Source organism: Globicephala melas, chromosome 1 (assembly GCF_963455315.2).
Source record: "Globicephala melas chromosome 1, mGloMel1.2, whole genome shotgun sequence".
NCBI lineage: Eukaryota > Metazoa > Chordata > Mammalia > Artiodactyla > Delphinidae > Globicephala > Globicephala melas.
In genome coordinates this window covers 130,610,070-130,636,051 of record NC_083314.1, presented here as the reverse complement: position 1 = coordinate 130,636,051, position 25,982 = coordinate 130,610,070, and the positions used below count along the sequence as shown (strand labels likewise).

General features: G+C 38.3%; 1 protein-coding gene across 2 annotated transcripts in view; it reads left to right on the top strand.

The window, feature by feature from the left end:
* DYNLT5 (dynein light chain Tctex-type family member 5) overlaps nt 1-17,293 on the top strand; it is a 31,191-nt gene extending 13,898 nt beyond the window's left edge. For both annotated transcript variants that reach the window (XM_060304504.2, XM_060304503.2), the window contains exons 4-6: nt 9,269-9,360; nt 13,868-13,992; nt 15,059-17,293. In XM_060304504.2, coding sequence (XP_060160487.1) covers nt 9,269-9,360; nt 13,868-13,992; nt 15,059-15,262 — 421 coding nt within the window. In that variant the 3' untranslated portion in view covers nt 15,263-17,293. The remainder of the gene's footprint in view (nt 1-9,268; nt 9,361-13,867; nt 13,993-15,058) is intronic.
* The last annotated feature ends 8,689 nt before the right edge of the window (nt 17,294-25,982 follow it).

The following is a 25,982-nucleotide window of genomic DNA, read 5'->3' as shown; positions in this document are numbered from 1 at the left end:
TTCTCTGACCCTAGAATTTAGAGACCTCATGAAAGTATTTTTATTCGTTACGAGCTAATTGTACCCCACTACCCCTGCCAGATTCATACATTGAAGTCCTAATCCCCAATACCTCTGAATGTGACCTTATTTGGAATAAGATGTAAACTTAATTACCTCTTATTTAAAGAGGTAATTAAGTTTAAGTGAGTTCATTAGGGTGGGTTCTAAACCAATGTGACTGGTGTCCTTATAAGAAAAGGAAACTTGGACACCAACAGGCCTGGAGGGAGGTGATGTGAAGATACACAGGGAGGAGATGGCCATCCACAAGCCAAGGAGAGAGGCCTGGAACAGATCCTTCCCTCATGGCTCTCAGAAGGAACCAATCCAGCCAACACCTGGTTCTCAGACTTCTAACCTCCAGAAGTGTGAGACAGCAAACTTCTGTTGTTTAAGCCTCCCAGACTTGGTACTTCATTATGGCAGCCCTGGCTAACTATTGCAGTGCAGCTGACCCTTGTACAACACAAGTGTGAACTGTGCAGGTCCACTTACACGTGGATTTTTTTTCAATAGTAAATACTGCAGTACTACACGATCCGTGGTTGGAGCTGTGGATGTGGAATCAAGGATACTGAGGAAATGCAACCATGGATACTGAGGGCCAACCATAACTTCTACTGGATTTTCCACTGCAAAGAGGGTCAACACCCCTAACCCCCACGTTGTCAACTGTATCTCTGAAGGAGTGAATGGAATAGCATGAGCTTAGTTGGGGAGTCGAACGGGTGACTCAGAGGCCTGCTCTGCCACCGCTAGCTGGGGTCAATTCCAGTGTGAGCAGTTACAAGCTGCTGGTCTTGCATAAGTTATTAAGCCTTCTTTGCCTCAGTTTCTTCCTCTACAAAATGGGATAAAAATAATAGTTGTCAGTTCGGGCATGTTGAGAATTTATTAAAATAATACATGGAAGCACTAGAATAGTTCTTGGCACATCAAAGAACAGAGCAAGTGTTGATCATTATTGTTACATAGAACTTTGGCATCAAACTAGACCTGAGTTTGAATCCCTGATCTTCTGTTAACTAGCTACTATTTAATATTCTTTGTCTTAATATATTATCTATGAAATGAGAATAACAATGACTTCATCACTGCATCATGTCTTTTGTTTACTGAACACATTTTTGTTGCCTGGGTTACTGGCATTGTGCTATGTGCCAAAGATGCAGTGGTGAACAAAATAGACTGTCCCTGAACTTGTGGCATTGCCCTTGTCAAGATCATAATGACTTTCACATTGCTGATGCAGTGGTCAGTCCTTCTCAATCTTCTTCACTGGTCCCTCCTCTTCTCCCCAATTTCTTAATGTAGGAGTGCCTCAGGGAGCACTTTGTCCCTTTCTCCCCTTCTTCTCTTGTCCTACACTTGTCCCCTCGGGAATCTCCTCCAGTCTAGTGACTGAGACATGGTGCTATGCCCATATGCCCGGAGATGTATATCTCCGGCCCACACATCTCTCCCAAACCCCAGACTCATAGGTCTAACTGCCTATTGACCCCTCACTTCAGTACCTAGCAGACATTGCAAACTCAACATCTCACAACTTAAATCTTTAACTACCTTCCTTCCCATTCAAGAGGAGATTCCGTTGGCTCAATTTTGAAAATATATTCAGAACCCAACTACTGGGAGTCTGCCCACCAATGCAGGGGACATGGGTTTGAGCCCTGGTCTGGGAAGATCCCACATGCCGTGGAGCAACTAAGCCCATGCGCCACAACTACCAAGCCTGCAAGCCACAACTGCTGAGGCCGCACGCCACAACTACTGAAACCTGCATGCCTAGAGCCTGTGCTCCTCAACAAGAGTAGCCACCTCAATGAGAAGCCCGCGCACTGCCACCAAGAGTAACCCCCACTCGCTGCAACTAGAGAAAGCCTGCGCACAGCAACAAAGACCCAACTCAACTAAAAATTAATTAATTAATTAATTAATTAATTTTTTAAAAAAAGAACCCAACTACTTACCACTTACCCCCCGACTTGGTCCAGGTCACTGTATTAGCTTGAGCTGCCATAACAAAATACCACGGATTGTGTGGCTTTAACAATAGGAATTTATTTTCTCACAGTCCTGGAGGCTGGAAGTCTGAAATCAGGGTGCCAGCTTGGTTAGGTGCTGGTGAGGGCCCGCTTCCTGACTTGTAGACGGCCATCTTTTCACAGTGTCCTTGCATGGAGGAAAGAATGCTGCTGTTTCTTTCTTTTACGTAAGGAGCCCAGTTCTATCAGTTCAGGGCTTCACCCTTACGACTTCATTTCACTTTAATGATCTCCCTAAAGGCCTTATCTCCGATATACTCACATGGGGTGTTAAGGCTTCAATCTATGAATTTTGAAGAGACACAATTTTGTTCCTAGCAGTTACTGCCATCTCTCCCCTGGATTACTATAAAAGCTTTCTAACTGGAATCCCTGTGTTTACACATGCTGCCCTACAGCCTATTCTCAGCACAACATTTGGAGTTATCATTGTAAAATATAACATGGATCTTGCTATTCCTCTGCTCAAAATTCTATAAAGGCTTCCACTTTATCAGAGTAAAAGCCAAGATTTTAAGATGGCCCACAAAACTCTACATGGTCCAGCTACCTGACACCCTGGTAACCTCATCTCCTTCCACCCTCCTGCTTGCTGCCTCTCCTCCAGCTACTCTGGCCTCTATGCACTTCTTCAAAACTACCAGGCAGCCTTCTGCTCGAAGCCTATGCATGTGCCTTCCTCTCCCTCGACACACCCTTCCCTCCGACATCCACATGGCTCATTTCCTCACCTCCTCCAACTCTTTGCTCGGGGAGATCTATCTTGATCATTCTGTTTAAAATTACACACAACTGCCTCTGTCCCATCCACTTTCAAGCTCCCTTAACTAAGCTCTCCTTTTCCATGTAGCATTTATCATCTTCTAACATAGCATATAACTTACTTGTTTAGTATTTTATTGTCTTTTTTCTGTCTCTTTTCACTAGGTTCCATGAGGGCAGAGATTTTAGTTTGTTTTTGTTTTCTGGGTTTTTTTGTTTTTTGTTGTTGTTGTTGTTTTGGGGTTTTTTTTGTTTTTTATATCCCAGGGGCCTAGAATAGCACCTGGCACATAGCAGTCACTCAATAAATATTGTTTGACAGTAGAATGAATAATTATTGCATTATCCTAATTCCTGAACACAAACAGGTTAGGTTCACAGGTCCGAGTATGTAAGTCCAGGGTGACTAAGGGCTTTCATCTTGCAGACAAAAGATGCATTTACAGCAAAAAGAAAAATGTTTGTTCAAATTTTTAAAACAAGGTATACTTTACCTTCTTGCTGAAACATTCCATTGTGCACCTATTAAAAAAGAAGAAGAACATTATCATTTGTGTTGAACATCTGTTGGGATAGACGACACTCCTTGATGATCTCCATGGCACTGTGGAGGTAACCATGGCACACACACTCCCAGCCTCACCTCTCTGATGATTGCCAAGGGTAATGCGACTTTGAACTGTGCATTCATCCAGGAGCTGCAACAGAAGTTTCATCAGCTGCTCTTGACCTTAACCTCACCTTCTCTTGAATAAAGAGATCCAACAGTGGGCTTCAGACACTAACTCTGACTTTCTATTCACCCGCTCAAATTTGTTCTACTTTGTCAGTCACATTTCCTGGATTATCTTCAATCGCTTCAGAGCTAGACTTTTCACAGGTTGCATGGTTCATTCTTTGGCCTTCAGAATCATTCCTACTCTTAAAAATGTATCCCACAAGAACACATATCATGTCATTTTCTCTCCTCTTTCATTTTTGAAAACATATCTTGACTTTTGTTTCCATTACAACCTTTCTCTTACTTGTAAGATGGGACCCATAATGTGAATAAAATATCTTAAAACTATGTAAAAATCCGGCAATACTGCTATAAAACTAAATGGCTACACACAACTAAATTACCTTAACAGACAGCTTGTACCTTCCACTGATGGGGGAAGAGTTGGTACGCTTTTGATCTTAAGCATAATAGTCATAAAAATGTCCATAGACATTTTGAGGTGGAAAGTTCCCAAGTGAGGGTTTTTTTGCGGTACGCGGGCCTCTCACTGCTGTGGCCTCTCCCGCCGCGGAGCACAGGCTCCGGACGCGCAGGCCCAGAGGCCATAGCCCACGGGCCCAGCCGCTCCGCGGCACGTGGGATCCTCCCGGGGCACGAACCCGCGTCCCCGCATCGGCAGGCAGACTCCCACCACTGCGCCACCAGGGAAGCCCCCAAGTGAGTTTTGATGCATATTTTGTTTTCTACATCTTGTGTCTCCAGCACAGGAAGTCTTATTTTCCTTTGTATTCCCAGTACTTCCCACTTTGCCTGCCACATGGTGGGCAATAAATAGCTGTTGAAAGAATGAAGCAAAAAGAAAAGAACAAATGTACAAATTTATACCCTGAAGCCTTCTTTTTCTCTGTGCTCTCTGAAATAACCCCACTGGGAGGCAGCGCGTGACTTTAATAACAGATTTTAAAAAATAAGAGAGGGTCATGCTTAAATGATTCCATTCAAAATACGGTAGTTCCAGGCATTTCACAGTTACAAATCGAAGAAAGAGGTGATAGTGTGACCTTCTTAAGCTGCTAAATGAATGGCTTCAAGGCTAGCTATCTATTCAAACATTATCTCTTACTGCAGCTTAAAACATCTAAGGCATAATGGCAGTGAAAATGTCTGGAAATGAATTCTTAATAATAATTAGATGGTATTATGGCTGGTGAGGTTTAATTGACATTATTGCTTCTATCTCCAACCATCATGACAATAAGACATGCCTTGTACTTATTCTGTGTAATTCAAGGAATGGTCAGCATGCAAATGTGTAAGATGTTTTCAGGAAAACTGAATTTCATGAAAAATAAACATATTCCAACTCCCTAGCTAATTTTTTTGGCTCTTTTCTGCATAATCATAACACAGGCTGTTGGGTTAGCATGGGACACAATGTAAGAGAGTTACTTTTGTTATTGTGTACCAATTTCATGCAGCTATTTCCACAACCAGGCTAATTTCAAGTCTGTCCTGAGCAATGGTACATGTGATTCCAAATATTAATGGAAATTTATATTGGTTACAAATTGTTACTCTTCTCTCTAGAATAGTATTAGTTCATTTGTTCACTGTTTTCACCAGCAGTTTACACCAGACTTTCAGTTTTCCTGCTTTTACTTTTAAACGACCTTCCTGCCTAAAACTTTACAACTCCTTTGGGCACATTTTGCCAGTTGAAATCCTTTTCTTCCATAAATGCCAACAAGCTGATGAAACACATAGACAGCAAGAACATTTTTCACATTTAAAAAAATCAACTACAGCCTTCCATTCGCAGTGAGATCATGTATCTAAGAAGGATTATTATTATAAACTAGGGAAGGCCTGGTCATAGGCAACAGAAACTCATCCACGTGTAATGTGAAGTATACCCAATAAATTTGTTGTGCTGTGAATACAGCACTGGTAATTAAAATTAGAAATTTGTTCTTTGAAGCATCTCACATTTTTATCTTTAAAAATTTCAAAGGGCTTGAATAAAGCTGTTTATCAATAGAAAATATGTACATGTTTTTCTAAGTCAGTATTCTGAACTGACATTGGTAATTGCAAGCATTTTTAATATTTTATGTCTTCTTTTTGTCTTTTTTCATGCAATATATATTGTATTTTTTCTGTTCAACTTATTCTCTTTTCTCTCTCCCTTCTTCCGAGGCATCTCATTCTAATATAGGAACTATCAGATATCAGTTTCAAAAAATATCATAAATAGGGTTTTTAAAAAAGTAAAATTTTTCTATAACTTACATGAAATTACAGTCTTGGTTGATACATGGTCAGATTTCCAAAGTACAGAAATCAATAGACTAACCAAGTATTTTCCTTCTGCATGATAAGGGAAGCCAGGTTAATATATCTGAAATATCTGAAATCTCACTCCCCAAAGCCCCGTCTCTTCCACAAAATTAACTCCAAGTTTTGTGTTCTATTACTTGCAGCATCCCACTTCCAAACTCTGTATCAGTTAAAATTTGTATCAGTTATATCTAATGCTTCTTATAAAAATCTTTTTATAAAAAATAAAAACAGTGGCTTAAACAAAATAGAAATATATTTTCTCTTACATAAAAGAAGTCTAGAAGGACTAGTCTTCTAGCTTCTGATCTACAATCCATAACGTCATCTCAAGATCCAAGATAGCTGCTGAGCTCTTGCCATCATATCCACGGTCCAGTAATGAACAGGCCCCTGCTGGTTGACTTAGTTGGTTGAATTAATTCTCTCAGAATTTTCACCCATAACTTCCACTTACATCTTATTGGCTCATAAGCCACATGGCCCCAGTAGCACTAAAGAGTCCAAGCATTTGTCTTCAATTTGGAGAGAAATATTCCCACAAACTTCTGGTACTGCTACCAAGGAAGAAGAGAACAACATTGGAAAGCAAATGAGTCCCTGCCACAATGGTCATTATAGTTTTCTTTATAATGATGGAATATTGAAAACAACCTAAATGGCCTGTTTAACTAAAATGCAGTACGTTCATAAATTAAATACTGTCTTGATATCTAAAACATGGATGCAGATTACTATTTATTGACATAGTTATCTCCTATATATTTCTGAGTGAAAAAAAACAGCGTCTATAATAGATCCCATATGTAAAATCATGTCTGAAAAGTTTTTTTAACATTAAGAGTGGTTAGCTAATCACTGAGGTTAGTACTTTTTTGTGTAACTTTACTTTGTTCTTTATACTTTCCTGTACACTTTGAAATTTTTACAATGAGCATACACGGTTTACAGATTGCTGTAGAAATAAAAAGGCACTGTACGAAATCACCTTCAGTATTTCAAAAAAAAAGTCACTCTAAAAAACTTTCTATTTGCACAGCAATCTTCAGCCAATGGGGTTTTGAAGCTGCCCTTATGACAGTTACCAATATCATACTGATAATATTACAAACTGCACTGGATATCATTTTTTTTAGTAACATGGCAATAACAAAGCAATAGTATCCAAAGCAAAAAATCATTACTTGCTTTTTTGTGTTAGACTTCTAACTCTGCTAATTTGAGTTTTATACAAACTCTACTTCTCCTTCTATGAGTTTTTAATATGGCATTTAGTAGAAAAGAAATAGGGTTTTATTAACATCTTCTTATGTTTGTGCAAGTAACTTTTAATTGCAGCAATTAATTATTTCAGGTAGTCATTGCCCCTATTTCCATTCTATCAGATATGATCATATATGAAACTTTGTTACAGAGGTAAATAGAGTATTTGAAATCTAAGTCTGCCTTTCGTATGTGTATGCAGTTAAGCACTTTGCCAGTTCCCTTTATCGCTGAAATGGGCAGAATAATGACTCTTTTACTTCCTTAAAGGGGGTATTTTAAAGATAAAATGAGACAATTGATGGAAAATATTTTGCAGAAAAAAAGTAGCATATACAATATTGGGGCAGGCTGGCTTATCTTAAAATCAAGGGGCTTATGCAACATTGGTTTTTCTAAGCAGAAGCTACCATCTTTGGCGCTGCTCACAACACCTGCAGCCAACGTGGCTAAATAGGTTGGTTGCTACTTCAAAGGGCAGCAGAAAATTGAGGGAAGCAGGTGTTATAAGAATGGAGACTAACTCACTAATCCAGAAATCCATTGTGGAAAAGCAGCCGTAATGTCTTACATCACTTTCTTGGGCTGGGTGGGTAAACCTTAATTTATTGTTTAAATTGTATTAAATGATTTTTAAAATATAATATCCGTGATTTTCTTAAAATAGCAATTTGCAGGAAGCTCACTAACTCCCAACAGCTCAGAACTAAGTATTTAAAACTCCTTGCAGAGAGAAAAAAAGTCCCCAAAGATTAAGAACAAATATCTCGGGCTTCCCTGGTGGCGCAGTGGTTGAGAGTCCGCCTGCCGATGCAGGGGACATGGGTTCGTGCCCCGGTCCGGGAAGATCCCACATTGCCGCGGAGCGGCTGGGCCCGTGAGCCATGGCCGCTGAGCCTGCGCATCCGGAGCCTGTGCTCCGCAACGGGAGAGGCCACAGCAGTGGGAGGCCCGTGTACCGCAAAAAAAAAAAAAAAAAGAACAAATATCTCATTCTCATTTAATTAAAGCAAAAACTTAGCCTGCTTATAAAAGTAATCACTCTGAAAACACACACACACACGCACACACGCACACACACACTGTTATATCATCTCCTTTGAAATGATATCTGTCTTAACCTCCGTTTCACAGGTGGAGAGAACTGGGGTAGAGATCTGAGACTGCCATTAGTGACAGCTGAATTTTCTCTGATTAAGTAGTGCTGGAGGGACTTTAGGGGTTACTCTTCATTTGAGTCTCCTGTTCAGCACCTGGATAAGCTTATATTGCCTTGGTAACCAAGCCAAAACCCTTTCTTAATGTTGAAAAGGGTGATTGATGCTTATTGATTACTACAGTTTGGGTGAATTGCGGTTTCTCTCATCATGTAGATGAGTTTCTCGTTTTTCTTTTTTCTACTAAAGGGATTTTGTGAGGTACATTTAATAGTAAACTCCTTATAATCCCCCATGTATGTAAAGAGCTTGTTGCCCAACATTTTAAGCTTCCTCACATAATCCCCAGTCCCCTTTGTGAGTTCTGTCCACTTTGAGGAGAGACTTTTGCACCTGCAGTAGAGATGCAATTGACAATAGCTTTTGAAACATGTACAGTCGGCCCTCGGTATCTGCTGAGCATTGGTTCCGGGAGCCCCCCATGGATACCAAAAGCAGTGGATGCTCAAGTCCCTTATATAAAATGGCGCAGTACAGTTGGTCCTCCATATCCATGGGTTCCACATCCGCAGATTTAACCAACTGAAATACATGACTGGGTGAATCCCTGGATGCGAAGGGCTGACTGTACATACTCCATTAGCCCACAGATGGAACAACCCATGAATACTTTCGTGATAATCAAATGCCCCAGGCACTGCACTGGGCTTCAACCACTATATTGAGACCTGCTCCAAGTGACTTCTCTACACTGGTAATATTTCCATCTCTAAAATGTTTTAGACTTTAAATGTATTACCAGGATATTTACAGGGGACTTGCTTGAAATATTTTTAGAGAAAACATAAAACTTCTGTCACATCTTTGCTAAGAGCAACATGGTGTTTTGCTATTATTGTTATAGTAACTGTTGAAATTTGTTTTCTCCTTGCTTTTAGCTCTCTGAGTACAGTGTCTTATATGGATGAACCTAGCCAACATGAAGATGCCCTTCACCTCGCAGTTCAGATGGAAAACACCTACCAACTGGGTGTGTTATTTTATCACTCCATCCTATTTAAGACTTCTAATTTTATGGGTGATATTTACTTAAAATAATATCTGATAACCTGGCATTGTCTTCAGTGCTAGCACAATATAAGGGATCTTAATTAATTGGGTGATTTGGTATTGCTTTAATTTCTTCCTCTGCAAAGTGGGACCAGTATCCATTGCCCACTTTTCTTTATCAGTATTTTCTAAATACCAAGCAAGTCACTGGGTGGCACTGAGGTGTAGTTGTATTACTGAATTAAGGAGTTCATTGGGTATTTCTTGTGGAGTTTTTTATATCTACTTGAGTTAAATGAAAGAGATATGCATTATAGTTTTATCAAACAAAACCAACCAAGGGTGCTGATGGGTGGAGAAAAAAGCCTTAAGACAAAGGCAAATGATTCCTGGTCCCCTGTTGACAGAGATGTTTATCTTTTCCCGCAGAGGTTTTGGGTCTTTGAAAACAAAAATCTTTGCACCTGCCCCTATACTCCAGGTGGAGTCCACAGTGACTATCATTCCCCATTCACATTTCTTCATAGAACTACCTGCTTTCTCTAAATGAGTACCTTCTCACTATTATCTGCATCCATATATAATTACTGCTGTATAGAAATTCCGCAGAGACTTACCAGTGACCAAAGGAAGACTCCATGGGCCAGAGTGGTTTCATCTGCAGTCAGTTAACCTCAGGAGAATTATAGACCATCAGCACATCCCATTAGGCCTTCTAGCCAGTTTTCTACAGTAATCCCCAAGACGACATGGAGTATAAGCCTCCATAATTAGTCTGTCTACTGGTATTTTCACAGTGCCTATGGTAGACAACTAATATTCCTGCCAACCAAGATACATTTATACTCCTTCTGGTAGCCTGACCCAGTTTCCTTTGGGAGAGCCCGACCACTGCCATCGTTATCACTTTTGGTCCATAGCATCCTCCTGAAGCTGACACTGGCTTCAGAGATGTAACAGTGACTGATTTGGGGATTTGGTCAAGGCCGTCAAAGCCTTTGAGGTTCAATTCAGAAAATGTTGTTTGGGCTGTTGAAGAAGCAGTTCATATCCTGAAACTGGAAAGAATAAGGGCTTATGGCAGCTTTGGCCATCTTGCCCTCACATGAAGCCTGAGACCACGTCCTACATCCAGCTGTGTACTCTTAGACTTTTCAGTTAGCAAAGTAAGTTTGGGTCAGGTCTTCCTGTAACTAAAAGAGCTTTGCCATTCGGTGCCTGTGACTCTGGGCTCTGCATGCTAGAAGGCTTTGAATCTGATTTTCACAAGATAAAGCATTTGAAATATGAAGCCCTGTGTTTCTTCTTCAAAAGGATCTATTTTCATAACATTTCTCCAAATAAACTAAACTGTCTAATCAGTTTTAGAAGTACTGAGTGTTGAAGCAAGTTAGAAAAGTAATTTTAGAAATAGCTTAGTATAAAGTATTTTCCATATTTTCTTTCAGAAAGTCATGTGAATTATTCTTTTGTGATTAAAGTCTTTTATACATGACAATCCATTTTTAAAGCATTTAACTAGCTATTTTATTAATAATCAAAAATGTATTTCCACTTGTTTCTGGGTTTATTTTGCATCTGAAAGAAGGTAGTCTGTGGGCCTTTGGCAAAATTTTCTCCTATCTATACAATGAATACTGACCAGAAGAGTGAGGAAAAACTCAATCACCAGTATCACTGTGTTTACTTTTTCACATGCATCATGTAAACACATCTTAAATGTTTAGCATGTTTGTCCTCCCTTTATCTAAGTAATTACAGCCACCAAGAATGAGATAAATCATAATTTTTAAAAAGGGGGAATGGAAGAATGAAAACATATTTCTTATAATAAAAGCCACTTACCTCTTCCCATTAATTAATTACTGAAACATGAGTACAGAAGAAAATACGAGCTGTAGGGTCCAATGTATATGAATCTGAACACTCATTTTGCCTATTCCTAAATAAATGATGTTTGAGCAAGGGATTCAGCATCCTTGAATCTCAGTTTCTTCATCTGCAAGTAGGGATAATAGTCCACACATCTAGGGATACTGTGAGAATTAAATGAACTATTGTATTTAAATTGCTTCCCCATTCAATATGTTATTGCTTCTCAAACTGACTGACTCTAGGTCTTCACCTTAGATCACTAAGAAGAAAAGCCTTCTATGACATCCAACATAATTTCCTATTAAGTATGGAATGAGTTCTCCACAGGACTTTTTCTGGAGCAATGACTATAGAGGTAACTGATTTTTTAAAAACACTGTGAGCACCACGTCACACAAGGGCTATAGGGGGCCATCTTTGCTGCCACATCGAGACAGTCCACCTGAAGCCAATTATTGAAAAATAGAATCTAAAGACAGAGAGAGAGACATTGTTTGAACTCAACTCCCGTGAGATGAGCAGGCCCTGTCACCAGAGGCTTTGTTGGACAGAGTCTGCCAGTCTCTCAGTGCTGACTTTGCTCCACCCTACAGGGTCCTTCCCGCCTGTGGAGGCCTCACTACATCCCTCCTTTACACTGTTGCCCATCTTGCTGCCTTCTCAGCAAGAGCAATCCCTGTCTCTTTGCTCAGAATAAGGTAGCAACAATAACAGCTACAACACTCTTAATAACAAAGCTCTAATGAGTGGCTTTTTTGTGCGGCAGGCACTGTTCTGAGCATTTTAAATACTTCGTCTCATTTAATCCCAACAAAAAACAATATGTGATCATTCTTATCACTATTCCTTTTTGGGAAGCTAAGACACAGATATATTAAATAACCAAATTTTTATCTATTCTCTCTTAAATCTATTTTTATGGACAAGTTTCTCTTTCTTTTTTTTTTTTTCCATCCTGATACTTCTTCAGATCTTTGCTTTTTGACTTCTAAAGACATTTTTTCCTCCTAAAGAAAAAAATTTGCTCTAAAAAAAAAGAAATGAAAAAAAGCTTAGGCATTCACATTAGTTGATTCTGAAAGCTTCAGGAGCTTGTTTTGGAAGTCAAATGCTGAATATTGACTCTCTCTCTTTGCCTCTCAGCATCCCAGCCTGAGTAAGGCAATAGATAATTCTGGCTGTATAGGGCCAAGGTCACAAAGAAGTGAGAAAAGAAAAGTTTACTACCATATTTAAAGTTCTTTTCAGAATAGAATCTTGTTAATGAGATTAAAAAGACAAACCTGAGCAAAGTGCAGAAAGGGCATTGGTGCAGCTGGACAGTGGGAGCTACTAGAAACTGAGACTCAGGTGCCCCCAGGATTCCATCTTTCCAGCCCTAAACTGTGTGAGGCTCCCTCTCTCACCGTGGCCTGGCTGCCTTCCCACTGTGAGAAACAGCCTCCAGCAGTTCCTGAGAGTCACGTGTCATAACTTTTAACACCAAAAAGAGACTGACTTTTTTTTTTTTCCTAGCTCCAATTTAAAATAAAAATTCCAAGAAAGGACTCTAATTGGCCTGGCTTGGGGCAAGTCCATCAAGGGCCAATCAACCATGATCTGGACTTGGGCTCAAAGAAAATGATGGTAGAGCCTAAAGAACCACATGGTTAGAGTGGGAAGAGGACCAGTTCCTTCCATTTGGGAGATGCTGTTCCCAAATCACAGGGAGGAGTACTAAGCGTAGGTGGACAAATATATGCACTGAAGGAATTTACTATTTTCTGAAGGGAACAATGCCTACGGTCGCTATAATACATGGCCGAATTAAGTTCCGTGTGAATGATACAGGTCAAGTTAAGGTAAATGCCATACGAGAGCTTGGTAGGAGGGAGTGAAAAAGAGAGGTACCAATCTAAAGGACATAGTCTATTTAATTTAGTCCAAGCTGTTAGTATCATTTTTTAATTTCTTAAGTAGGAAGGGAGAAACCACTCTCAAATTTAGCCTCATTTCACTAGCGTATGCAAGTGGAAATCTTCTAAAACATCCACAGGATGGTGACACAGTAGGTGTCTGGGGGCTTGCCTACTGGGGCTGGTGCCTTAGCTCTGACTCCATGAAGCAAGAGCAACCAGGACCGACCGACCCTTCATAGGTTTATAACTGCTTGTCGTTCTCCTGTAGAACAGAGATTCCTGCTGACTCAATACTGGGGTTAATTTTCATACTCGTAGAAGATGTCTCTGTTTTACTTGTCCACATTCATTCCCCAGGCTGATTTAAATTTAATTGAACAATTCATGTATAATCATCAAAATAAAAATACTATTAACTGAGCCCCAGGAGGCTGACCTAACTCAACTCTAGGCATGGGCTGTCACCTTCTGGTTAAGTTCAGCCGTAGGGAAACTTCAGCAGGAAGAGAGGAGTGTGAACCCTTGCCTTTGGGCTCATCTTGGGCTGTTTGCATCTATCAACAGAAGGACATAAGCTACTCTTAAGGGAGCCCTCTCCACATGGCTCTTCTGGGATCTAGTTCCCTTCTCAGACCCCTGTTTCAATAAAGCTATGGGGTGGATGGATATGATTTGAAATTACTTCTTTGAAAGAAATTCCATCTGTATTTTCAGGTCCTACCAAACATTTTCCTGTTGTCATTGTCAATCATATTCTGAAAGATGTGTTAACTAACTACCTACAAGAAGAAAAATATGAACCAGAGCTCTGTAGACAGATGACTAAAACGATTTCTGAGGTATGCGTATGATTTCCCAAAGTGTTAACTATGATGAGAATATTTGTTGAAAGCACAACCCCCTACTTTTTGATCAAGGCAATTAATTTGCAGTAGCAGTAAAACTGCTTATTTTTATTTTATAAAAATATTTATTAGGTCATATTCTATGTGTGTCTGTGTGTGTGTAAAAAGCCTTTGTCTAATACAATTATTATGGGCATCACTTGCATGTATTCTGTTTAAGAAATATATAAAACTGCCCCATTTATTTAAAAATTTTTATTGTAGAAAATACACTTTAATAATCATTTTTTCTTCCCCAAGGCACCTTCTTTGTATGCCATCAAATGCAAACATTGTGGCCTTTAAATACCTTTCTATTTTTATCAAGTAAAATGCTGGCAGTCCATCAGGTTTTCTCTACTTTCTTTTTTATTACAAACTCTCTAATAAGCATTCACGATTAGTCATATTACAGGAGACTCCAGCTGTATGGTCCCTTAATTAGACATGAACAAGAGGGTATAACTCAAATGCCAACATTCTTTGAAGGGAAGCCATCTCAACATAGATTTTCAAAGAATGTAATAAATCCATTAAACTCTATTCTCTGGATTATCATTTTTCCATGTGCCTTAGAAAACGTAGATTTCTTGCTTGGGCTATCATTTTGTCCCTAAATGTCCTGTCTTGTGAGGCCAGTGCTTGAAGGAAATTATAGCTACCATTCTACAACAGTTAAAGGATCCAAGGGCTTCCCTGGTGGCGCAGTGGTTGAGTGTCTGCCTGCCGATGCAGGGGACACGGGTTCGTGCCCCGGTCCGGGAAGATCCCACATGCCGTGGAGCGGCTGGGCCCGTGAGCCATGGCCGCTGAGCCTGCGCGTCCGGAGCCTGTGCTCCGCAACGGGAGAGGCCACAACAGTGAGAGGCCCGCGTACCGCAAAAAAAAAAAAAAAAAAAAAGGATCCAAAATGTATCATGCTGTTTTCTTCAGTTAAATCCACTATATTTATGAGGAAAATTAAGACTCTTACATTTCAATGTGACTAAGTGAGGATGTTTTTTTTGCTTTTAATTTCTAGATTATTAAAGCCCAGGTCAAGGACTTGATGATTCCACGATATAAGCTAATTGTGATGGTTCACATTGGACAACTGACTGGCCAGAGCATACTGATTGGAAGCAGATGCCTCTGGGATCCTAAAAATGATACCTTTGCATCTTACATTTTCAGAAATTCTTCTCTGTTTGCTCTTGCAAATGTCTACACAGTTTACTTTGAGTGACTGAAAACAAGAAATCTAGTTCATACTTTTTAAATCAAGAAATAGGCTGTATCTTTTACACAAGTTTCATTGCCCAGACGTTTGAGAAAGACACAACACTAATATTTCAAACAATTGGAAGTTTGGGGACTTTTTCATACTCTTGTAAGTATGAAAGAGTATACTTACTCTTTGGGGGAGAGAAGGTGGCACAAGAAAGAATCTTTTTTATCCAAAGAAGGAACTAAGTCTTGGTTCTGCTGGATTGTTTTTTCATAGACATAGATTCTTATTAAATATTGCCTTGGGTACTAATTATTTTAATTACACTTTAATTAGAGAGTTAGAATTCCCTGCATTATTTTTTTAATGAAGAGAAGTCTTAAAAAATATGGCTATATACCCTGACCAATAAATGACGGTAGCATATTCAATGTGGTATACACAAATGATCAATGGTACTCTGTCTCAGTACTGTGTATAAAAGAATACTGGTTTTCATTTTGTATTTAATAAGTTAAGCAGCATTCATTAACTGCAATTATTGTTATATGTACCTGACAGTTGAAACTGCTAATGTAGAATTAATGATTTCATAACAATTATCGTAGTCCCACAGGACTGCTAGCTAAAACTAGAAGCTCTTGTGGGTTGCCTGCACTTTACAAAATTGTGGGAGAACCAAATATTAGCTCTTCAATAATGGAAGCAACAAAATAAAAATAGGCTTTTTAGGGCACTGAAGTAGAGGTTGTGATATTAAATATACATGATGCTTAATAGTAAGTGTATCTTTAACATAAAATCGTGTATTGGAAAGAGACACTGCTTTTAAATATACACTGCCTGATACACCTTTCAATAGGTTTCCTAGGCTAACAGACTTTTACACAAAATATATAGCTGGCAGCTTAACAGATAAAACGTGTATTTACTATTTTGTTCCTATGAATTTAATACTAAAGTGACCCAGTGTGGTTTTGAATGGATGGCACTAAAATTTACAGGGCTGCAATAGCTTATTATTCTGTGGGTTAATGTAGCTTATAACATGGATCATTTATTTTTATGGAGCCTTCAGCCCTTTGTGTGCATGTAAAATGGTGCTGTGACATTGTTCTTGGATGGTAAGTGGTCTGCCTAGAGGACATTTGTTAAAGGTCAAAGATGAAGTGTACACATATGGAGAAAATTAGCAACTCTATAGTCCTAAGGAAAAAATGATGTGTAATTCATATCAAAACGAATTTAACAAATGGGAAAATAGTGCTTTATAATCATGTACTGATGTCTTATTTTTCCCTCAAGATGACATGTATTTTTTTTTTAAGTATACTTTTTAAATCCCTTTTCTTCTCTTTGTTCTGGCTTTTAAGGTAGCGTTTCAAAATGAATTAGTCAATTTTCATTGTTTTTTTTGTTAGTGCCTTAGTGGGAATATGTCTGTGTAATAATTTATCACAACCAAGATTTGTCAATCTTCATAGCCAGTGTTGAATCTGGATTAGATCATAAGTACAGTACATAAATGAGTTTTATATATTCACTATACATTTATGAACATCTCTCCTCTTAGAACAATAGCAGGGGAAATCATATAGCAATTTTGCATGAATAAATCAGTATGAAGGAAATTTTTTTAGTATGTAGAAAGTCCATTATAAAAATGTCCTTATTTTTTAGAGTTATAAAATCTCAACCATGAGATAGTTTCTTACCATCTGTCTTAGGCTGTATAAGGATTCAAAACCTTACAATACGATGGCAGTTAAAAATCAGAAAAAGGAAGCGGTTTGCCAGCATATTGCTGTGTACTGTAGTTCAGGTAGTCAATGATGAATTCTAGCAATTATATAACAGCATAAAAATATATAGTAAAAACTTACTAATTGTAACTAACTTGGAGGAATGCTGATTATTTAAAAAAAAGCTTTGTGATGGGAAATTTTGATAGATATATTAGCTAACACCTATTCCAACCAATAAATGTATCAAATTAACATGCTGTGTACCTTAAAATTATACACTGTTCTGTCAATTATAGCTCAATTTTAAAATAAACATTTTTTAAAAAAAGAAATGACACTAACTGTGAGGGAATTGTTTTACTTTGAAATCCACTGAACTCTCCTGGTGTTTTTTCTTCTCAATAGATGTTCCCAAATTGCCATCCCTACCTCACAGCCTTGACTCATGCTTGTGCCTAGCTCAGAACACCCTCCTTCCACTTACAGCAGCTTCCTTCAATTTTCAGCATTAAACTCAGGTGTCACCTTTTCTCTAAATCTTTCTCCATTCATTTCTCCCCTCCCATCCTCTCTCTTCTTTCATCACTCTCATGGCTGAGCCCCTGATTCTTCTCTAGCTGAGTCTTACATAACAGCTTTGTTTCCCTTACTAGATTGAAAACATCTTGAGTATATGGACCACATATCCTGACAACACCTAAGAATAAAATGTAATACATCTTAACTTTTCAAGAAAGAATCGCAAGCATTGATAGTACTATGCTACATAATTACCAACCAAAAAGGTAATAGGACACAGAGTTCAACCCTAGAAGACCTAGGATCCTATAGGGGTGATAAGTATACAAGTGACCATGGTACAGGCTAGAATATGTTTTCATAAGAAAAGTCCAGAATATCTTTATATAATTAAGGGAATCAGGGAAGGCTTCATGAAGGAAGAAGCACTTATCTATACTATGAAGGTGACAAGTAGAATTTCAACAGACACAGAAGTTCAGAATACAGGAAGAAGTCTAGACTGGATAAAACACAGTGTTCATGAATGAAGATAAGTGGTCGGAACTAAGATTGGTAACCTGAATGTCTGAGTATGAAAATGACACTCAGACCATGGGTAGCCATCAAAGGCTTTTCATTAGGCTGATTGTATACATGAACTGACTCTTTAAGAAGATGAATGCATCAGTAAAGAGCAGGAAGACCACTTAAGAGAAGTGACAGGTAATGAGGGGCTGAACTCAGTGGTGCCATTGGAATGGAAAGGAGAAGACAGTTGTATGAACATTTTAGGGAAAAAGTCTACATAATCAGGCAAAAAGGAAGGAGTCAGAGGTAATTAAGGCAAAATGAAAAGGTGGTTGAAAGTTTCAAGCTCTGATGTTTGCAGCCTCAGGTCTGAGTCCTTCCATCCCAGTCACTAGTTAAGTGATCTTAAATAAATCAACAACCCCACTCTGCTGCAGCTTCCCCATCTTAAAGTACAGTAATGATAGTTCTGGTACCTACCTCACAGGGTTTTAGTGAGAATTAAATCCACATGTTAGCTAAGCTCTTCACAGCACCATGCCTAAAAGGAAGCCCTATGATTGCAGTTGAAAGTCTGAGTCCGAGTAACCAGATCAATGGTCCTCCTAGCAAAAATAAAGTCAGCAGGAAGAATTTGAAGACTAAAATACTAAGCTTGATTTTGCACTTGTTGAATTTAAGTTAATAATGGGACATTCAGTTGGAGATTGCCTCAGGCAGCTGAAAAAGTGGGACCGGAGCTGAGTTACAACATCAAGGTGAGAAATTTAGACTTGGCAGACATCCATACTGAGACCTAATATCTTCCTCCTGCTTTATAAAATATTCATTAGCAGCAGCTTCAGCAAGTATAGTCAGTACTAGTAGCAAATTACTGAAAATTCAGTTAACTCTAGGAATGTCAGCAGGAAACCTTCACCAAAATCAAGAGAAATTTTTCCCAAAATCAAAATTAAATGAGACCTTCTTTTTTTCCTTCATTAAAAACAAAATTTTATATGATGGGCTTCTGTTGTCAGACACCACAAGAAATATAAAGGTTCAGTCCTAAATACATCAGCACCTTAAATAGAAGGGTCAATGCTGTCGTCTGATGTCATCCTTAGTAAAACAACCTTAAAGAAAACACATAATAAAAGGCCCTTACAGATTACGTGTCGGGAAATTGAGCTATCTCAGTTCATTGATTTTTTAGAAACTCTTGGGAATTATCCAGTACGTGGATGGGTTTACAAAACAACAGTTGAGAAATCAGAACTTTTAAATCTAGCCATTTTAGAGAGTGAACACTTTCCTTTTGGGACCATGACTTGACCTATCTTTCTACATATTATCAAAAAATGAATTAAGAAAACTCAATATTAAATAGTATTGATAATTTACCGTGCTTTTTGCTCCTGAAATTCTTAAATAAGTGGTCTGCCCCACGGCCTCTGACTTTCTCTGCTGCTCTCACTTCCACCTCCTGCAATCCAGATCTCAGCCCCACCAATATGTTGCTTTCACAAACACTGGAAGTGGTGCCTGGGGCCAAATGTGCCAAACATTCCTCCAGCTGCATTCCACCTCTGTTCTCTTCTGAATTCATTTCTTTTGAGCAGCAATGTGATATAGGTTTGTTGTTTGCTTGTTTGCTTGTTTGTTTGTTTTAAATTGCAGATTTGACAGACATATATCTCATTTTAGCTTCTAGACCTTACTAGCGGTGTGACTTTGGGCAAAGTGACTAGTGTCTGCAGCCTCAGTTTTCTCAAAGGTAAAAATGATTGTAACAGTGATTGCTACTTATAACTGATCAATGATCAGTGATCACCACTTCTGTTGTTGCTGTGAAGACTGAAAGGGAAAGTGTATGTAAAACATCTGACCCATCGTGGAAAGCTCCCTCTCCACCTCCAACTTCTTTATGCAGAACCTGTTTTCCTAAAGAATTGAGCATATATTTTAGCAATTTCTGCTCTCCACTATACTCCCTAGATTACTTTTTTTTCTTTTAAAAGTTTTAATCACCTGTTTCTGCCTTCTTTGAGTCAGAAACACTGAATTATTTCTCAAGTCCACATTTATGATTAAATACCATTCATCCCCAAATTTAATCTCTTTTTGCTAACCTCTGCCTATTTTTTTATACTTCTTCTGATCAGATGTCTTGCCTCCCACTTTAGGACTTCCGTAGTTCCTTTTAATATTTTTGATTACGCTACTTATCTACTTATTTTTTCCTGTCTTAGTGTCCATTTGAATTTACATGTTCTCTTCCCTTCTTCGCATACATGAACACATACTACCAGAAGGTTTATTAAAGCTTAACTATGCTAAGTGTCTGACTAAAGTTTCCTGAAATTTCTTCTCAGTTTCTTTCCTTGCTAATTTAACTACCATGCACAATTTTTTATATTTTTATTTTAGTGCAGGACATAACTGGAAACTTGTGGTTCTCTACCCACCCACTAGGCCATTTTCCTACTTAGCAAGGCAGGGAACCAGTATAACCACTATGGGAAGCACTAAGCCGCACTTACCATTCATAATCAAAAAAGAAAGTCTGTTGCTTCCCACAGATCATGATGAGGGTGGATCATCTAACCATCAAAAGAACAGAATATCCAGACTGATTTGTGCAGAGAGTGCTGAGAAATCATTTTTTAAATTCATATGAGAAATATTAACCTTAGAGAGTCATTCCATTTTGGAAATAAAGAAAAATAGTCTATATATTAATTATAGAAAATACATTATCTTTTTATTTTTCTTTGAGGAAATTTATTCCATAGTAAGAACTATATTTTGGTAGGACAGCTAAAAAATTAAAAATACAGCTAAACTTTTTATTTATGTAAATCCCAGTTTACAAGTACAAGCGAAGCCTTCTAAGGACACATTCTAGAGAGTTGGGTCAACCAGAGAATATTAGAATGTTCTTAATCATAGGTCAGCAAAGCGTAAAGGGCTGGACAGTAAATATTGTCAGCCTTGCAAACCGTGCAGTCTCTGTCACAACTACTCAACTCTGCCATCAAAGTACAAAAATAGTCAGGGACAATAAGTAACAAAATAAGTGTGGCAGTGTTCTAACAAAACTTTATTTATGTAACTGAAAGTTTAATTTTATTTAATTCTCATATATCATGAAAAGTTATTCTTCTTCTGATTTCTTTATCAACCGTCTAAAAAGTAAAAACCCTTCTTAGCATGTGAGCCGTAAAAATCAGATGGTAGGGCAGATTTGACCCCAAAGCCATGGTTTGACTGCCCTAGTTGTAAACGATTCTCTTAGTGGAGGAGGGGAATTGGAATTATAAAACAGAGAAGTCAAGATTTTTATACGTCTAATAGAAAGTGGAAAGTAACCAGCAATGAAATGGAAAAGCACAGTAACATTTCCAAATTAACAAGTGAGGAAGGGGAATTGGTCATGCAAACAAAAAAATTAAAATAAATACTAGACTGTATAGAATATAATCAGCTATATTAAGTACCACTCATTAAACATGAATTGGCTTGTTTAGCAAATAAAAGCCAGCTACATGTGACTTTGAGAATACACACTGAAAACCAAAAGACAAGAAAAGTAGGAGTTAAAGTTCAGTTAAGTTTGAAATTTTGGTCAAAGATATACCACAGAAATATGAGCAAAAAGACAATGTCAATACTAATGTTAGACAAAGTAAATTTCAAGGCCCAAAGCATTAAATAGAAAAGGAATGATATCTGCTATGGACTTAATTGTGTCCCCTCTCAAATTCATATGTTGAAGTTCTAATCCCCATTGTGACTATATTTGGAAATTAGGACATGGGAGGTAATTAAGATTAAATGGAGGGCTTCCCTGGTGATGCAGTGGTTAAGAATCCGCCTGCCAATGCAGGGGACATGCGTTCGAGCCCTGGTCCAGGAAGATCCCACATGCTGTGGAGCAACTAAGCCCGTGTGCCACAACTACTGAGCCTGTGCTCCAGAGCCCGCGAGCCACAACTCCTGAAGCCTGGGCGCCTAGAGCCCATGCTCTGCAACAAGAGAAGCCACTGCCATGAGAAGCCCGTGCACCACAACGAAGAGTAGCCCCCACTCACCGCAACTAGAGAAAGCCCACGCACAGCAACAGAGACATAACGCAGCCAAAAATAATAAAATAAATACATTAGAAAAAAAATGATTAAGTGGAGTCATAAGGGTGAGGCCCTAATCTGATAGAATTAGTGGCCTTATAAGTAGAGGAAAAGAGAACGATTCCCGCCCCTCCCCACCACCACCACAGACCTACACATTGAGGAAAGGCCATATGAGGACAAAAGACGGCAGTCTGCAAGCCAGGAAGAGAGCTCTCACCAGAAACCAGCCCTTCCAGACCTTGATCTGGGACTTCTAGCCACCAGAACTATAAGAAAATAAATCACTGTTGTTTAAGCCACCCAGTGTATGGTATGTTGTTATGGCAGGCTGAGCTAGCTAACACAATTTCTCATAAGAACAAAGGATACAGTTCATAAAGAAGGTAAAACAATCATCAAATTTTGTGTATTAAATAACAGCAAGTAAAGCAGTATTGATATAAGAAAAAGCAGATTTCCAAGTTTAAAAGTATTAGATAAAACAAAGAAAAATACTGTTTAATAGTAGAGATAGAACTTGAAGGGAGTATAACAACAGTAAATCTTTATGCATCCAATAGTCACAGTCATACATAAAGCAAAAATTCCTAAAAATAAAAGAACCTGATAAATCATAATTAAATTAAGAGATTTTAATGGTTCTTTTACAGAGTCTTAAAAAAGGCAAAAAATAAACAAGATATGGAGAATTTCAATAATATTTTTTAAAAACGTGATTTAGCAGTTACAGGCAGAAAGAAGGACATGCCCTAAAATAGAGAATATGCATTTTCATCTGATGTGTTAGGTCAGTGTTTAGGGTTGAACTGTGTCCTCAGAAAAGATATGTAAAGTTTCTAACCGCTGATACCTGTGAATCTGACCTTATTTGGAAATATGGTCTTTACAGATATAATTAAAATGTAAGTTAAGATGAGGTCATATTGGAGTAATGTGGTCCCTTAGCTTATATGAGTGATGTCCTCATAAGCAGAGAAAAAGAGATGCAAGACAGCCCTATACAGAGAGGAGAACATAGCTATGTGACAACAGAGGCAGAAATTGGAGTGATGTGTCTACAAGTCAAGAAATGCCAAGAACTGCAAGCAAAACCAGAAACTCAGAGAATAACATGGAACAGATCCTCCCCCAGAGCCTTCAAAGAGCATGGTCCTGATGGTACCTTGATATCAAACTTCTAGCCTCCAGAACTATGAGAGAATAAGTGTCTGCTTTTTTAAGCCTCCCAGCCTGTGGCAGTTTTTTATGACAGCTCTTGAAACAGTTAGCTTCCCCAGAACAGGGCCTGAAACATTGAGGGAGTGTTTTGAGGAGGAATAAAGAAAGGAAAGCCAGACAGGAAGGAGCTATGCAAAGCATGTGTTCTCAGCTGGAGTTTAGGTTCATCCTGGAGTCCTGGAGCAGGAGGTGCACCATATTGCTGGTTCAGCCTTGACAAAATGGAGCTGGCCCTTTGTACTCTGTGTAAGTCAGTCATTACCTGTTGCTGATCCGTGAGTGGGGGAGGGGGGTACAGAGAGAGAGGCACATAACCTTGGTGAGTCACCTCCATTTGGTCAGAGCAGTTCTCTAAAAAGGGGAAAGCTGTGAGCTATTAACAGCCAATACTCTCAACATAAACTATATATTATGTACCTGGACATTTTTTTTTATTGTTTTGGCTCCCAGAAAAACTTAAATAAATTACAAAAATTAGAGAATTTACAGGACTTAATCTGTGATCATAAACTTCTAAACCTACAAATCAAAAATCAGGGACTAAGAAAACAAAACTGTATTATTTTGAAATTATGAAACACTCCCAAATAATTCCTTAAGTCAAAGATGAAGAAAAAACTAAAACTGAAAAGAATTTAGAACATAATAGGAAGGTAAATGCTTCATAATCAAACCCAGGGACATAGCTGAAGATATACTCAGACATATATATTTAGACTTAAAAACATTAGTGAGTTAAAAAGGAAGGAAATAGATAATATTAATAATTAAGAAAGCATTTCAAAATAAACAAAACAAATAAAAGGGAGATTTACATAGAAAAATAGGGAGATATCTACAAAAATTGAAACATATTAAATAAAAATTTAAAAGCTAGTAAAAAAGTACAATTTTTTCTTTCAAAAGACTAACAGGATCAGGAAACTTGCACAAGCCTCCTAGATAACCTCATCCACCAGAGCGCAGACAGCAGAAGCAAGAAGAACTATAATCCCGCAGCCTATGGAGCAAAAACCACATTCACAGAAAGATAGACAAGATGAAAAGACAGAGGGCTATGTACCCGATGAAGGAACAAGATAAAACCCCAGAAAAACAACTAAATGAAGTGGAGATAGGCAACCTTCCAGAAAAAGAATTCAGAATAATGATAGTGAAGATGATCCAAGATCTCGGAAAAAGAATGGAGGCAAAGATCGAGAAGATGCAAGAAATGTTTAGCAAAGACCAAGAAGAATTAAAGAACAAACAAACAGATGAACAATACAATAACTAAAATGAAAACTACACTAGAAGGAATCAATAGCAGAATAACTGAGGCAGAAGAATGGATAAGTGACCTGGAATTCAGAATGGTGGAATTCACTGCTGTGGAACAGAATAAAGAAAAAAGAATGAAAGTAAATGAAGACAGCCTAAGAGACCTGTGGGACACCATTAAATGCAACAATATTTGCATTATAGGGGTCCCAGAAGGAGAAGAGAGAGAAAGGACCTGAGAAAATATTTGAAGAGATAATAGTCGAAAACTTCCCTAACATGGGAAAGGAAATAACCACCCAAGTCCAGGAAGTGCAGTGAGCCCATACAGGATAAACCCAAGGAGAAACAGGCCGAGACACATAGTAATCAAATTGGCAAAAATTAAAGACAAATAAAAATTATTTTAAAAGCAGCGAGGGAAAAATGATATACAAGGGAACTCCCATAAGGTTAACAGCTGATTTCTCAGCAGAAACTCTACAAGCTGAAAGGGAGAGACATGAGATATTTAAAGAGATGAAAGGGAAGAGACTACAACCAAGATTACTCTACCCGGCAAGGATCTCATTCTGATTCGATGGAGAAATCAAAAGTTTTACAGAAAAAAAAAAAAAAAGTTTTACAGAGAAGCAAAAGCTAAGAGAATTCAGCACCACCAAACCAGCTCTACAACAAATGTTAAAGTAACTTCTCTAAGTGGGAAACACAAGAGAAGTAAAGGACCTACAAAAACAAACCCAAAATAATTAAGAAAATGTTCATAGGAACATACATATCGATAATTACCTTAAATGTGAATGGATTAAATGCTCCAACAAAAAGACACAGGCTTGCTGAATGGATACAAAAACACGACCCATATATATGCTGTCTACAAGAGACACACTTCACACCTAGGGACACATACAGACTGTGATTTATGTCAAAGAGTGTTCTTCCTATGTTTTCCTCTAAGAGTTTGATAGTGTCTGGTCTTACATTTAGGTCTCTAATCCATTTTGAGTTTATTTTTGTGTATGGTGTTAGGGAGTGTTCTAATTTCATTCTTTTATATGTAGCTATCCAGTTTTCCCAGAACCACTTATTGAAGAGACTGTCTTTTCTCCATAGTATATCCTTGCCTCCTTTGTCATAGATTAGTTGACCATAAGTGGGGTTATCTCTGGGCTTTCTATCTTGTTCCATTGATCTATGTTTCTGTTTTTGTGCCAGTACTATATTGTCTTGATTACTATAGCTTTGTAGTGTAGTCTGAAGTCAGGGAGTCTGATCCCTCCACCCCCATTTTTTTCCCTCAAAACTGCTTTGGCAATTCAGAGTCTTTTGTGTCTCCACACAAATTTTACGATTTTTTTGTTCTAGTTCCATAAA